At 43.7% G+C, this 14,752-nt stretch overlaps 1 protein-coding gene across 4 annotated transcripts in view; it reads right to left on the bottom strand.

Moving 5' to 3' along the window:
* Positions 1–3,962: 3,962 nt before the first annotated feature.
* Positions 3,963–14,752, bottom strand: part of Sap130 (Sin3A associated protein 130) — a 66,210-nt gene continuing 55,420 nt past the window's right edge. For all 4 annotated transcript variants that reach the window (XM_005355854.3, XM_026783537.1, XM_013349604.2 and 1 more), the window contains 5 exons: positions 9,736–9,984; positions 9,452–9,577; positions 7,060–7,163; positions 5,296–5,409; positions 3,963–4,817 (listed from right to left, as the gene is read on the bottom strand). In XM_005355854.3, coding sequence (XP_005355911.1) covers positions 4,659–4,817; positions 5,296–5,409; positions 7,060–7,163; positions 9,452–9,577; positions 9,736–9,984 — 752 coding nt within the window. In that variant the 3' untranslated portion in view covers positions 3,963–4,658. The remainder of the gene's footprint in view (positions 4,818–5,295; positions 5,410–7,059; positions 7,164–9,451; positions 9,578–9,735; positions 9,985–14,752) is intronic.

Here is a 14,752-nt window from a genome sequence, read left to right as displayed (position 1 = left end):
GGAACTAGCTCTGTAGACCAGGCTGGTCTCGAACTCACAGAGATCCGCCTGCCTCTGCCTCCCGAGTGCTGGGATTAAAGGCATGCGCCACTACCGCCTGGCTAGTCAGTCTTATTAGGTAAACCTTGATGGGTTTCTGTGTAGCTCTCACTGTCCTGGAACTCACTCTATACCAGGCTGGCCTTGACCTCAGAGATCCACCTGCCTGCCGCTGCTGGGATTAAAGGCAAGCTCTACCACCACCTGGCTTCTCCACCCTAACTTTATGTCCCTACATCCTTTATAATAGTTCCTAGTACACTTTCATTTTCTTTCTGTCTCTATCTTTTTGAGATAATGTTTATGAACAGAACTGCAGAACACTAGCTGTTTTATGTCTGTCTCCTTAGTATAGTGAGAATGCCCCTGGAGGTCAGAGGCATTTATATCCCCCTGGACCTGGAATTACAGGCAACTGTGAGCCAACCAATGTGGACGGGCTCTAGGATCGAACCTGGGTACTCTGCAAGAAAACGACATACATCCCCCTCCCCCCATATAATATTTTATTATTTGGAAATTTTGTACAGTGTACTCCAATCACACACTCACTTTCCATTTTTCCCAGGCCCACCCTTGTGCCTGCCTCCCCCCACTATACAACAACAACAACCCAAGTCCAATTTGTGATGCCCATATATTAACTGAAACATGGTCCAATTTCCAGTGGCTAGACCCTTAACGAAAACTGAGTCCTCCCCATGACACCAGAGCCATTAATGGTAAAGAGCTACACTTGAGTATCTTTATCACAGTTTTATTTTTAAGGCCTCTCTCCAGTAGCTTCCTGCTTCTTCTGTAGGGTTGTGTTGTGGTTCTCACAGAAGCCTTCCATGTCTCTCTCATTCTCAGTCAGGAGTCTGCAGTCACTGGTACCACTGCAAAAGCAGGCTTTCCCGCTGCGGCAGCCAGCGGGCAGATCCCGGACTTTCACATCGAAGGGCAACACAGCACTCACAGGTTCTGCCCTTTTCTACCCTTTCCTCTCCCTTGCTAAGAACCTTAGATTACATTCCTACAGCTAGTCCCCAAGTTCCATCCCCCTGTTTGGCTACCGACTCATTCTTAAGACAAAACACCAAGGTCCAACAACCAAAATTCATTATTTGGCTAACATGTCCAACCAGGACTTACCAACTCACCCTAACAGAGACTCTGCCTTTTCTCCTTAGCAACCCACTCCTGCAAAAAAACCCAAACCAAAACAAAAACCAAAAAACCCACCCACAACCCTCCTGCTTGCTGCTGCTGCTGCTGCTGCCTATCCGCCTCTGCCCCATCCAGAGGCAGTCCCCACCCCCTACGATAATAAAGCTCCTTTGTGCGGAGAATCTGGTGTCTGGGTCTATCCTGCACCAACTGGGGTCGGGGGGCATCCTCTTTTACAAACATGGTTTTAGCCGGCAGCATGGTTTGTGCGTAGACTTCAATACAGCTTTCTGTCTCAGCTCAGATCACAGAAATCAACCTGGTCTCCAGTGGCAGCATGGAGCTCGGACATCGACATGGCTTCTGGTGGCAGCAGAGACCATGGGCATCAACATGGCCTGTGGCAGTAGCACAAATCATGGAGATCAGTATGACCTCAGGCAGCAGCGCCGACCAGGGAGGTCTTTCGCCGAGACTTAGTCCTTATTTCCGAGGACTTGTTCAGAGTCAGCATGGCCACAAGTGGTTGCAGTGGAGACCAGTGGCAGCTCTAGCCTAGCGGACGTTGTTGACAGGGTAGGGTAGGCCAGGGTAGGCCAGGGGTGGCTGATCCGGCAACGGCCGGCCCAAGGACTAGAGTTACTCAACAACACGCTCCTTAGTCAGTCACGGCCTCGTGCTTCAGTACCTGCCATCACCAAGTCACTAGCTCCACTTCTCTCTGTCATGGGTGCCCCTCCACTCTACCACCTTTTCAAGGCATCTTCCCTAAGACTTGCCTTCTCTTAGTTGTTACCCTGCAGGCTCTCCAGTCTGTCTTCCCTTCTCTTGAAGGCTCTTTCGGTTTCCATGAACCCTGAAGTGCTGGCTGCTGCCGCCATCTTGAATTCCCCAAAGAACATTACACACTTTTAACCACCAAACCATCTCTGCAGTCCAAGAACTTTGCTTTTTTTTTTTTATACTTGAGTGCTATTCCTGTCTGTATCACTTTTCCTGTTTGTATATATTCACTGTACATAGCACAAGGTTTCAAGGAAATTTTTTTTTTTTTTTTGGTTTTTTCGAGACAGGGTTTCTCTGTGGCTTTGGAGCCTGTCCTGAACTAGCTCTGTAGACCAGGCTGGTCTCGAACTCACAGAGATCCGCCTACCTCTGCCTCCCGAGTGCTGGGATTAAAGGCGTGCGCCACCACTGCCCGGCTTCAAGGAAATTTTCTTACAGCTAGGATAGGATTTCTAGTTTATGAGGCAAATTTATATATTTAGCTTAGGAAACATTTGGTTTCCTTATATAAATACTACATTAGTGTAACTATATATATTTTTCAAGACAGGGTTTCTCTGCATAGCCCCATATAACCCTGGCTGTTTTGGAACTCACTGATCTGCCTGCCTCTGCCTCCCCAGTGCTGGGATTAAGATGTGCATAACAGCATCTGGCATAAATATAAGCTTTTGTTGGTTGTTTTTGAAAGCGTTTTGTTACACAGTATAGGACATCCTCAAACTGCTTCTGCCTTGACTCTTGGGGGCTGGCATTTCAGACCTGCACTGCCATACACAGCAGAATCATTTATTTATATTTATTCATTTCATTTTTAGTTTTTCTGGCATGCCGTGTCATATAGCCTCTGCTGGCCTCAAACTTACTGTGTCATGGAGGGTGACCTAACACTCCTAACCCTTCTGCTTCATCTCCCAAAAGCTGGAATTACAAGTGTGAGCTATCACAACTGGCATTAAGCTGCTTTCTGATTATTTGTTTTTAAGAGTATGCGACTCTGACTACCCAAGTGTGAACTGAACATGGATGAAACCAATGAACATGCCAAATTGCAAGGAGAAAACCCCACGAGGTCTCCACCCTACACAAAGAACTGCAGGCAACTGAGTGAAACTGAGAATGGGAGGAGGGGTTCTTCCCAGGTGCTCGTCCAGTGCCCAACCGTCAGTCCTGAAAACAAACATATAAGTAGCATTACATGAACTTGACAAGCTATATTTAGGGATGTATGTATGTATGTAGGCATAGTGGTTCACACCTTTATTCCCATAACTCAGGAGGCAAAGGCAGGCAGATCTCTGAGTTGAGGCCATTCTGGTTGACAGAGCAAGTTCCAGGACAGCCAGAACAACAACAACAACAAAAAAAAAAAAAAAAAAAAAGAGAGAGAGAGAGAGAGAAAGAAGAAACAGGAAGATACCTGAAGTGACACTGTACATACATGGACAAATATATGAACATACACAATTGTGTCTGTGCCTGCCACCCTCCCTAAATAAACAAATAAATACACATATTAAAGAAATCAAGACTGGTTGTCATACCACACATATTACTTTAGATATGCCTTCACAATCCTATTTTAGAAAAAAAAAAATATATATATATATATATACACACACACATGCACCAGGAGGCTCTATCGCCAGCACTGTCAACTCAACAGCCCTTGTTTTGACCAAGTTATATTAATGTAGGGCTGGCTGTCCAGGAACTCATTCTGTAGACCAGGCTGTCCTCAAATCGAGATCCACCTGCCTCTGCCTCCCAAATCCTGGGATTAAAAGTGTGCGACATCACTGCCTGGCTTACATCAGGCTTATTTTAAGACAAACAAGATTCAAGGGACTTTACCATTGAAAACACCATCAGGTTACTGGGGTAAGTGAGGAACAAAACTTTAGCGCAGTAGACTGAACACTGTAAGCACAGCACACCGAGAGAAACCTGAGAGAATGAACACCTTGTAGAAACAGGCAAACCGCTCATCTACAAAAACCTCTTCTATCCTTTATTAACATTCGGAGAGCGTGGTACAGGTGATTAACAGCGTCACACCAGGAGGGAGGTACACACAACCAAAGATGTGCTCCAGAGCAGGATCCCAGAGCAGTTCAGTGCTGTCTGCTCTCAGCCTCCACAGGAATCCAGCTCTGACACAGGCAGGACAGACAATGTAACAACATCACTTGGAAACAATGATAACTGATCACTTTCTTATGAGATGTGGCAGCTCTCTGGGTGCTGTGGCACCACTGTCGAAGGCCAATTTGGGCACTGGACGGTCAAACAGAAGAACTGACTGGAGTGAGAAGAGGTTTTATGTTCAGTCTAGAGATAACAGATTGTCCAAGTGGATGCTTTCAGTCCAGGCTCAGTTCAGGCCCTGCAGGAATCCACCAGATAAATACAGTCTATGGACAGGAAGGCTGCAAACTCGGCTGGCCATCTGTGTCAGGAGTTGCTGAAGACAGAGGTGTAACAGGCATGAACCTGGAGGAAGGAGGACGCACTATGTCGGTCCAGCTCTGACCCTTCTGTGCCACCAGATCTGCTTCCTCAAGTGAATGAAGAAAACTGTCCTGCACTTCAGTGCTCCATTGTGAAAGCAGCCAAAGCCCTCTCCCCTCCCCCCGAATCATCATTCTTCATAAATTCTGTTTCCAAGTCCGATTCTTCTGGGTCTACGCCTTTTCCTTCCGCTTCAATTTTGACACTTTCTTGACAGTCCCATTCTTGTTGAGGAGCTTCAGGACCCGATCTTTGTGATCCAAAACCTTAAGCATAGAGTCTCTGGCCTCACTGATTTGGTCCATCACTAGTTTACACCTCTGCATGTTTCCCTGGAACAGAAGGCACAGCATTACCTGGCTGTCATGGGGACGAATGGCTTTTAGAGGACTGTTCACTTGGCAGAGGCATTCCACAGATAACAAGGCTGACTACACTACCCCTTGGAATTCTTGGCCCCAATTAGAATCTGTAAGACCTTATGGCTAAAGATACTGCATGACTTGGTAGAAGGACAAAGGGAAATCAAGGTGGCTAGCCCTTATTGTGTTAAGAGAATTGTTTATCAATAGTTAATAACTTAAGTCTTACTCATCTTGTGAACCCTGTGTGCAATACACATATAAACTAAAAAGTGGCTAAGCACCTCCTGACAATGCACACTGAAGTAAGCAAGTTTGTATAAAAAACACTTGTAGTGGGGAAAGGTATATGGGAGGGTATGGAGAAAGGAAAGGGAAAGCAGAAATGCTGCAATTAAAATACAATCGAAATAAACAAACGACCGAGTGGGTTGAGAACTCATCAAACCTGTATTAGCTCATTTATTCGATGGAGATCATCATCGGTTGCTGCTTTTTTCTTTGGGATAATCCCTTCCTGCAGGTTGGTGAGCCTTTCATAAACGTCATGTTCTAGATTTGTCTGCAACACACAAGAGGGAGCACGCTGTCACTGCAGAGCCCGTTCTGTGTCACTCCCCATTCTGTGAACTGCTGTAAGTGCATGGATGATAAAGACCTTGCTTGCACAGAACAAACAATAGAGGAATTACTTAATAAATACATTATGCTATAGCTGGACATAGTTCAAAGTCCACCTTCAAAGATAACTTTGAAATACTATACCATATCCATAATTTCCCAAAAAGTAAGTATCATTTTCACAGAAATACGATTTTATATTAATTTAAGCCTAGTAACAGGACAATGATGTTTTTTTTCTTAATTTATTTAACTTTATTTCATGTGCATTGTTGTGAAGGTGTAAGATTTCCTGGGACTGGAGTTACAGACAGTTGTAAGCTGCCATGTGGGTGCTGGGAACTGAACCTGGATCCTCTGAAAGAGGAGCCAGTGCTCTTAACCTCTGAGCCATCTCTCCAGCCCCCCAATGTTTTTTTATTGTTGTTGTTGTTTCATGTACCTCAGGCTGACCTCAAACCTACCATGTAGCCAAGCATGACTGGGAACTTTTGATCACACTGAATTACAGATATGTGCCATTACATCCAGTTTCTATAGTGTTGGGCATCAAACTCAAGCCTTCGTGTATGCTAGCTAGGTAAGCTCTCCCCTCACCCTTTTCGTCCCCTTTCCCCCGAAATAGGGTTTCTCTGTGTAACAGGCCTAGCTGTCCTGGAACTAACTCTGCAGACCAGGCTGGCTTCAAACTCAAGAGATTCGCCTGCCTCTGTCTCTCAAGTGAAGGCGTGTGCCACCACTGCCCAGCCTCACCATTTAGGTAAGGCCTTGCTCAGTAGCTCAGGCTGGTCTCTATCACAAAATCCCTACTACTACAGCCTCACAAATACTAGCACTCCTAATATTACCGCATTTTGATACTCAGTAGAAAATGGTCTTGAGATCACTGTTACTGTAAATATAGGAACAGTTTGGGAGGATACTCTGGCTGTGTTGCCTTAACTCAGATGGGAAGAGATTTTTGTCCCTCTCAGGTTTCTAGGAATGGTGGGTCACATAAGATCTGCACTGACAGATGCCAGAGGGTGCAGTTCATGTTCATGGGTATATTTATTCATGAGTCAGAGAGGGCACAGTGCGTCATACAGCCACTACAGGCTGCTCTCAGGAGCAGCGGAAGGCTCTGCAGAGAAGACTCTTGCCTGCTCTCTAAAGCAGGAGGGCACAGGTCTGCGTCCTACTAGGAGATGGTAGGGTACAGGATGTGATACTCAACTCTAACTTCAGGTTCCACTCCAGCACTTCCATATGTCTTGGATCCAGGTAATCACAACTAAAATGCAGGCCTGGACAGACGGCTCAGTGAGGAAAGACACCTGCTCCCAAGCATCAACCTGAGTTTGATCTCCTAGGACTCACACGGAGGAGAGAACCTACTCCCAAAGGCTGTCCTCTGACTCACCTCCATCAAATAATAAACAATCATAATTACCAGGCAATAGATATACTTGCTTTAATTGTGGGACTACAGGCCTGTGTGCCTTTCTCACACTTTAGGCAGCTCTGGGGATCAAACCCAGGCCCATGGTATACCGGGCCAGCTACCCACTGGTTACCTCTTTGACACAATAACCGACAGAACTGCACCTACCAGTTGCAGCAACTGGGCAGCACAGAGGTGGACTTTCCAGCCTTGGGCACGGCAGGACACTCCCTTCTGATTAGCTATTTCTTGTAACATAGCTTTCTTCTCCTCTGAAACCACACACAGATACAATTAAAGATTGCAAAAATCATTTGGGTTCAAGCATCTTAAGTGTTGATATTTTATCAAAATGTCTTTTCTCACATCTTTATGCATTTACACTGGGGGGAATAGGGGTCAACAATATGAATAAAACTTTCTGTATGTTACTTCTGAGACAGGGTTTCACCATGTGGCTCTGTGTGACTTCACACCCACAGAGACCCACCATCATACCAGCCCTTTTCTGTATTTTCACTGGTTCCACAGGAAAACTTTTAAGACATATTCTGTTAACAGGGTGAACAAGCAGGACAGCAAGCTCCTACGGTAATCTCGCAGAGCAGAAATGGTCCAGGAAGCCAAGTCTTATTCTACGTGTGGGGCTTAGCTGGAGAGCTGGACCAAAACTTCTGGAAGCTATATTCCCAGTACTGGGAAGTTTGAGGCACAAGGATCACAAGTTCAAATAATGTGTTTAAATAATAAAGTCCGGTTATTACCCAAGGCCTTTGAACACATTATACAATCAACCATTAATCTGCATCCAACATACTTGGTACTAAGACATTTCTCAACAGGTGTGTTCACTGTATAGCTGTCTTCCTCCTTTTCTAGATTACATATTTTGAAAGTCTCTATGCTTTGAATGGCTACATGATTTGTATCATTTCATTCTTGCTTGTGCCTTCTTTTTATTCTTTTCAATTATGCTAAAAACTTTTCCAGACAATGATTTTATGTGTCAGCATGTCATTGGTTTTAATTTTTATTTATTACCATAGACTTAACTCTGTGATTCACCTAGACCTGGAGGGGACCGATGAAACTATGGAAGCCAAAGAATTGCAGCGAAAGCAGAGATTACGGGGTACTGTACACAGATGGGTTGGGGTGGGGGCATTCTCCTGAGCCACAGAAAGAATGACCTACTGGCTATACAGGCAAGTTAAAAGCAATGGAGTTGTCCAGTTGACAATGGTGATCTTGTTGGATTTGCTGTTCCTGTACCCAAATTGCTCCAGGAATATTCAAGCCTTCTTTTATTTTTCCAAAGACTATTTTTGCCACCCAGCTACTCAGTTTTCGTGCGCAGATGAAAAGCTGGGAACCATCTGTGCCTGGTATAATATTTGCCATGGACAATGTACAGGCCCTGTATGCTCAGGGTTAAGTTGTTGTCAGAGCTCTCTGTAGATGGACCGCCCTGGCACATGAATCCTACAAAACTTCCCTAGTGCTCAGAGCACAACCGTTTTCTGCTGTCTTTGGCACAGTGTCTGAAAGCAGTCTGAAGGAGCTCCGACCCAAGGGCTGCCCAGGTCCAAGCACATGAAGGAATAGTGGGATCAACCAGGGCTGTCAGCAAGCAGCTGCGGGGGACAGGGTCTGTGAGGTCTTGTTTCAGTGATTTGTTCTTTCTAGTTTTCATTTTCACTGTCGTCTGCACTCATCTTTACTATTTTCCCATCGTACTTCATTTGAATTTATTTTTAAAATCAAGTTATGAGATTGAATCTAGGTTATTTTCTCTATTCTTTTCCAAAGCCAGATGTGGTAGCACACAACTTTAATCACAACAAAAGCAAGTGGGCTGGAGAGATGGCTCAGAGGTTGGGAGCATTGTCTGCTCTTCTAGAGGATAAAGGTCCAGCTCCCATATGGCAACTCACAACTGCTTGTACCATTTCCAGGGGATTACCCCCTCCCCACGCAATACACTAATGCACATGAAATAAATAAGTCATTAAAAAAAAGTCATATTAAAGTTCAACAACAAAACAAAATACCAAGTGTTTACCCTGGAGCAGTTGATTTTTACTTTTTACTTTTTTAAATTTAGCACATCTGTTCCTGGTGTCCACGGAAGCCGGAAGACGGCACTGGGTTCCCTGGAACGGGAGTCATCTAATTATTTAGTTGTGAGCCACCATGTATGTGCTGAGAACTGGACTGAGGTCTTCTACAAAAGCCACCAGTGCTCTTAACCACTGAGTCAAGCTGCAATACAATTACAGGTTCTTCTGCGAGTACTGGGGAACCAAAGAGGTTAATGTCGCAGTAATTGGGGAGCTGTTACCCCATAGAATTTATTTTAACTAAGGCTTCCCTTTATTCATTTTACTTGGGTTTCCAATAAGTACACAGATTTCTGGGAGCAAATAATTTCCCACTGTTATATTCCACTGATATTGCATTAGTTGGAAATTCGAGAACTATGGTTCTTTTTATTGTGATTAACAAATAGCTTACATGTTATGCCATTTCATGCGTACTAGACATTTCTGAGGAAACTAACCTTTGACCCGGACGTCACTGTACCTCTGAAAGTGGTGGTAAGCAGCTTTCCAGGGGTTCCGATAGTGACGAAGCAAAGTGATGGGAGGCCTTGGTCGCACTGGGACGTATCTCACTCCTTCTTCATCTATTCACATGAGAAAACACGAGGACATTAAACAGCATATTATATATTTTACATAATTCTGAAGTTCAACTCCAGTAAGTGAGATGCAGTGACACCGATGCCCTGAGACGGACTTGACTGGGGTAAGAGCCGGGAGACGTTCGCCCCAGCGGTCTTACCAATATACTCTTTGGGAGGAGACTTTCGTTTCTCCGTCTTCACCAAGAGGCTTTTGGCAGTGGATTTCTCATCATCAGTGCTGTTTGTCTCCATCATATCCCCTTCTTCTGTGGAGATCACGTGCTGCTGCTTTCGAGGCTTTTTCCTTGGGGAGGCACCAGGTGGTAGGTCACTTGTAGGCATCGACAGGTTGCTCGCCAGCAAAGCAAGAGATGGAGACACAGTGTTGGTAGCCAGAGGAGGCACTGCTGTTGGGGTGAAGCACACAAACCAGTGAGCACCAAACACTGGGAGGCTTCTCTCAATTTCTAGAGCAACAGTTACGAAGACAGCTGGCTGGCTAACAAGCCCAGAGGTTTCTTCTGGGCCCGACAGCATGTAAAAAAACTGAGGCAGAGGCCGGGTGGTGGTGGCGCACGCCTTTAATCCCAGCACTTGGGAGGCAGAGGCAGGCGGATCTCTGTGAGTTCGAGACCAGCCTGGTCTACAAGAGCTAGTTCCAGGACAGGCTCCAAAGCCACAGAGAAACCCTGTCTCGAAAAACCAAAAAAAAAAAAAACCAAAAAAAAAACAAAAAAAACTGAGGCAGGAGCTGTGAACGACCGCTTCCTACTATCCAGACAGTGTGCAGAGAAATGGTCCGTAGAGCAGGAAAGCTAACACTAGTCTGAGCTAGTGAGGACCAGAGCGAGGACTTACCAATCACACAGGTTCACCTGAATTTTCATCATCCATGAACATGTTTCCTGTGTCACTTCTAACAGCTGTAGCCTATACCACTAATAACTGCAAATTGCCTCACAGCTATCTTAATCACTAGCATTGAACAAAAACCTCCAGGAATTTCCTTTGAGTAGTGGCTCCCAGCAAACCTTAGACATCACAAGGAACTATCGTCCATTTACCTTCCCATGAGTGGTTATTTTTTCTGGAGCCAGGGTTTCTCTGTGTAGCCCCTGGCTGTCCTGGAACTCTGAGATCCGCCTGCCTGCTCTGTCTCCCGAGTGCTGGGATTAAAGGCGTGCGCCACCACTGCCCAGTTTAAGATCTCAACTTTTTATTTCCCTGTTTTTCCTGTGACCACACATACTCTCTTATCATTCTTCCAACAAAGGCTGACTGCTTCAGTCATCTCTGACACACTGCTGGATGGAGAGTCCACTCCGCCCAGACTGCAAGAACTTAAGAAGTGATTTCCTAGAACAAAACCCTTTGACTCTCCACAGCCTCAAGAATATCGTCAGGACAAAGCCATGTATACCTGCCATCCATCCATCCATCCATCCATCCATCCATCCATCCATCCATCCATCCATCCATCCATCATACAGTATTCTGCCTGAATGACAGAAGAGGGCAGCAGATCTCATTACAGACAGCTGTGAGCCACCATGTGGTGGTTGGGAATTGAACTCAGGACTTCAGGAAGAACAGCCAGTGCTTTTAACCTCTGAGCCATCTTTCCAGCCCCACCTACAAACTATTAAAAGACTAATTTAAATTTTCTTTTTTTCACTACAGATAGTGTACCACCTGACCAGATCCCTCTGTCCCTTTGAAGAATTTCTTCTGTCCACACATCTAACAGCAGGTGTAATTTTAATATATTTTGGCTTGCTTCACCATTCCCTATTAGGCCCTGCTGCTGTGGTACAGTCAATGAAAGACAATTTTACACTGTTTTCCTTTTAATTTACTTCATTATTGGATTCCTTCTTTTTAAAAAAAAATTATTTAACTATATCTTATGTGCGTTGGTGTGAAGGTGTCAGGTCCCCAGGAACTGGAGTTACAGCTGTGAACTGCCATGTGGGTGTTAAGAATTGAACCCAGGTCATTCTGGAAGAATAACCAGTGCTCTTAGCCATGGAGCCATCTCTCCAGCCCTGGATTCCTTAAGACTGTTCTTTAGCAGGGCGGTGGTGGTGGACACCTTTAATCAACTCTGAGCTCAAGGCCAGCTTGGTTTAAAAAGTGAATTCCAGGACAGGTTCCAAAGCTACTGAGAAACCCTGTTTCGAAAAACAAAAAGCAGCAGGATGGTGGTGGTGGTGGTGCACACCTTTAATCCCAGCACTCAGAGGCAGAGGCAGGCCGATCTCTGTGAGCTCGAGGCCAGCCTGGTCTCCTGGTCTTCAGGACAGGCTCTAAAACTACAGGGAAACTCTGTCTCGAAAAACCAAACCAACCAACCAACTGACCAACCAACCAAACAACCAAAAAGATCAAAAGCCCACAAATAAACAAAACCCTGTTCTCTGGTGTTTTTCCACATATCCATTCATTCTCTTTGTGCACACACACACACACATACACACACACCACATGTATGTATGTATGTATCACAATTATATATAACCACACACATATTTGTGTATATATATAAAATTAAAAGACAAACAACAGGGTCTTAAGATGGGCAGTCAAGGTGCACACCTTTAATCTCAGCATTTGGTAGGCAAAGGCAGGCAGCTCTGGTCTACAGAGCTAGTTCCAAGACAGTCAAGGTTACACAAATCCTGTCTCAAAAACAAAACAAAACACCAAAAGAAACCAAAAACAAAAACCAAATCAAACCAAACCAAACAACAAAAAGCAAGCAAGCAAACAAACAAAAAAAGAGGGCCTGACAATGTAGTACTAGCTGGTTTGCTAAGTCACTATATAGACCAGGCTAGCTCAAACTCAGAGATCCTCCCGCCTTTGCCTGCTGAGTGCTGGGATTAAGGGTGCCTTCGTTGTCTTAAACTTAAGATTTAGATAATCACTAACATCACTGTCTTCAGGCCTCTCATGACCGAGAAGCTTTGCTCTATCGTATTCTGGGTTAACGTTAAGCTCAGACACAGCAATCTACTATACTGTCTATGTGGTTAGATGTTCACTTTAGCACTGACAGACCCTCCATTCTCCAAGTTGAAGCCGTCTCATCTATCCCTTAGATCAGACAGGTCAAGATTTTCCTCTGAATAGGCTGTGCCCCTTCCTGTTCATTAGCCAGAAGTTAGAGAGAATGGCTTTTTGCAGAGAGTGGTGTCATGCCTGAGTTCAAGGGTAGCCTTATCTACACAGTGAATTCCAGGACAGCCAGAGCTACGTAGTAAGATCCTGTCTCTAAAATACCAAACCTAGTTTAACTCTCCGGATCAAGGGTTTTTACCTTATTAGCTGTTATCCCATCGAAGGCACACCAGGAAGCACCCTATGATCATTTAGTTTCCTTAGCAACCTTCTGACATAATTTCAGCTCCTAAGTCATACATACAAAGCTTTGGTAAAAGAATCCCATACCAAACGAAGTATATAAAACATTTTTTCCTAAGTTACTTTCTCTCTATTAATCTGATATTTACAATTATGTTAAAATCTTTTTAATAAACTCCAATACTGTTTCAACAAAGATAAGTTTTATTATTACAAATCTACAGGAAAAACAATTTCATAAGGCCTACAGAAAAAGGCCGCGTCACTATCTTAGGACCCTCTCAAGCTTTTTATCTAGCTCCTTTCTTTTCCTGGTTTATTTTTTAATCTTATTTTATCATTATTTTCTTTTGTCTTTATTAGCTCCCTGTTTGTTTTTAAGACAGAACAAGAAGGGGTGTGAATATTGGTGGGAGGGAGGTGGGTGGGATGATCAGGGAGGAATTTGGGCAGGGGGAATCATAAGCAGAATATACTGTAAAAATCTATTTTCAATTAAAAAAGAGGGACTGAATTATTTTAGGTAGGATGAATTATATAAATAAAAATATAAACAAAACCATTAATGCTTGTAGTCCAGTCACAGACAATATGACCATACAGGGCCATGGAGGATGAGACCTAAAGCTCTAAAAGTCTACCCATGTCAACTGACTTAAAGATGTCTCTTCAGTCACGCACGCCTTGGCTTAATTTGCTAACTTTACACACTTGGAGATGCAGAGCCATAACAAGAATAATTAAGAATTAATTGTAAACTGTTTTGGTTTATATGTCTCCTTATAAAAACTAAGTTTACTCTTCTGTAATTATGTTCTTGTGACAAAATTAGCTACTTGATATAAAAAAAAAATCTGTCTGTCGGGTGGTGGTGATGGCACATGCCTCTAATCCCAGCACTCGGGAGGCAGAGGCAGGTGGATCAAGGCTAGACTGGTCGGTCTATAGATCAAGTTCCAGGACAGACAAGGCTATACAGTGAAACCCTGTCTTGAAAAACCAAAACCAAACCAAACCTAAAATCTGATTTTGTAAAAGCACAATATACAAGGATCAGGAGAGTGAAGCTCCCAAATTTTCAGTGAATTGTATTTATATTTTAAAATTTAGTTTGGGGGCTGGAGATATAACTCAAAGGTTAAGAGAACTGGCTGTTCCTTCAAGGACCCAGGTTTAATTCCCAACACCCACATGGCAGCTCTCAATTTTTTTGTGTAACTCCATTTCAAGGGATCTAATACCCTTACATAGACATACATGCAGGCAAAACACCGATGCACATAAAATAAAATTTAAAAAAATCATTAAAAAAATAAAGTTGCATTCGGGAGGCAGAGGCAGGTGGATCTCTGTGAGTTCAAGGCCACCTGACCTACAGAGTGACTTCCAGGACAACCAAGACTGTTAAACAGAGAAACCCTCCCTTGAAAAACAAAAACAAAACAAAAACCCTCAAAACTTAGCTACTAAAAGTTTTAATTCAGTAATTGTAATTTTTAAGGCTCAGAATCTTAACAGGGATAAATTATTCTAGTTTATAAAATCCTAATCTTATGAGATTTACTAATTTATTGCAAATTCTTAAAAAAAGGTAATCAAGGCATCTTTTATATATAATGTCGAAGATTAGTCTAAAGCAGGCAACTCAAAACAACTTTAAAGTAAACTTGAAATTTGTTTAATATGATAGTCAAAATCAGGTATAATAAATGGTTATGGAGCTGGAGAGATGGCTCAGAGGTTAAGAGCATTGCCTGCTCTTCCAAAGGTCCTGAGTTCAATTCCCAGCAACCACATGGTGGCTCACAACCA

The sequence above is a fragment of the Microtus ochrogaster genome, chromosome 18, assembly GCF_000317375.1.
Source record: "Microtus ochrogaster isolate Prairie Vole_2 chromosome 18, MicOch1.0, whole genome shotgun sequence".
Lineage (NCBI taxonomy): Eukaryota > Metazoa > Chordata > Mammalia > Rodentia > Cricetidae > Microtus > Microtus ochrogaster.
The sequence above is the reverse complement of the archived record's forward strand: the minus strand, read 5'-3'. Positions and strand labels throughout refer to the sequence as shown.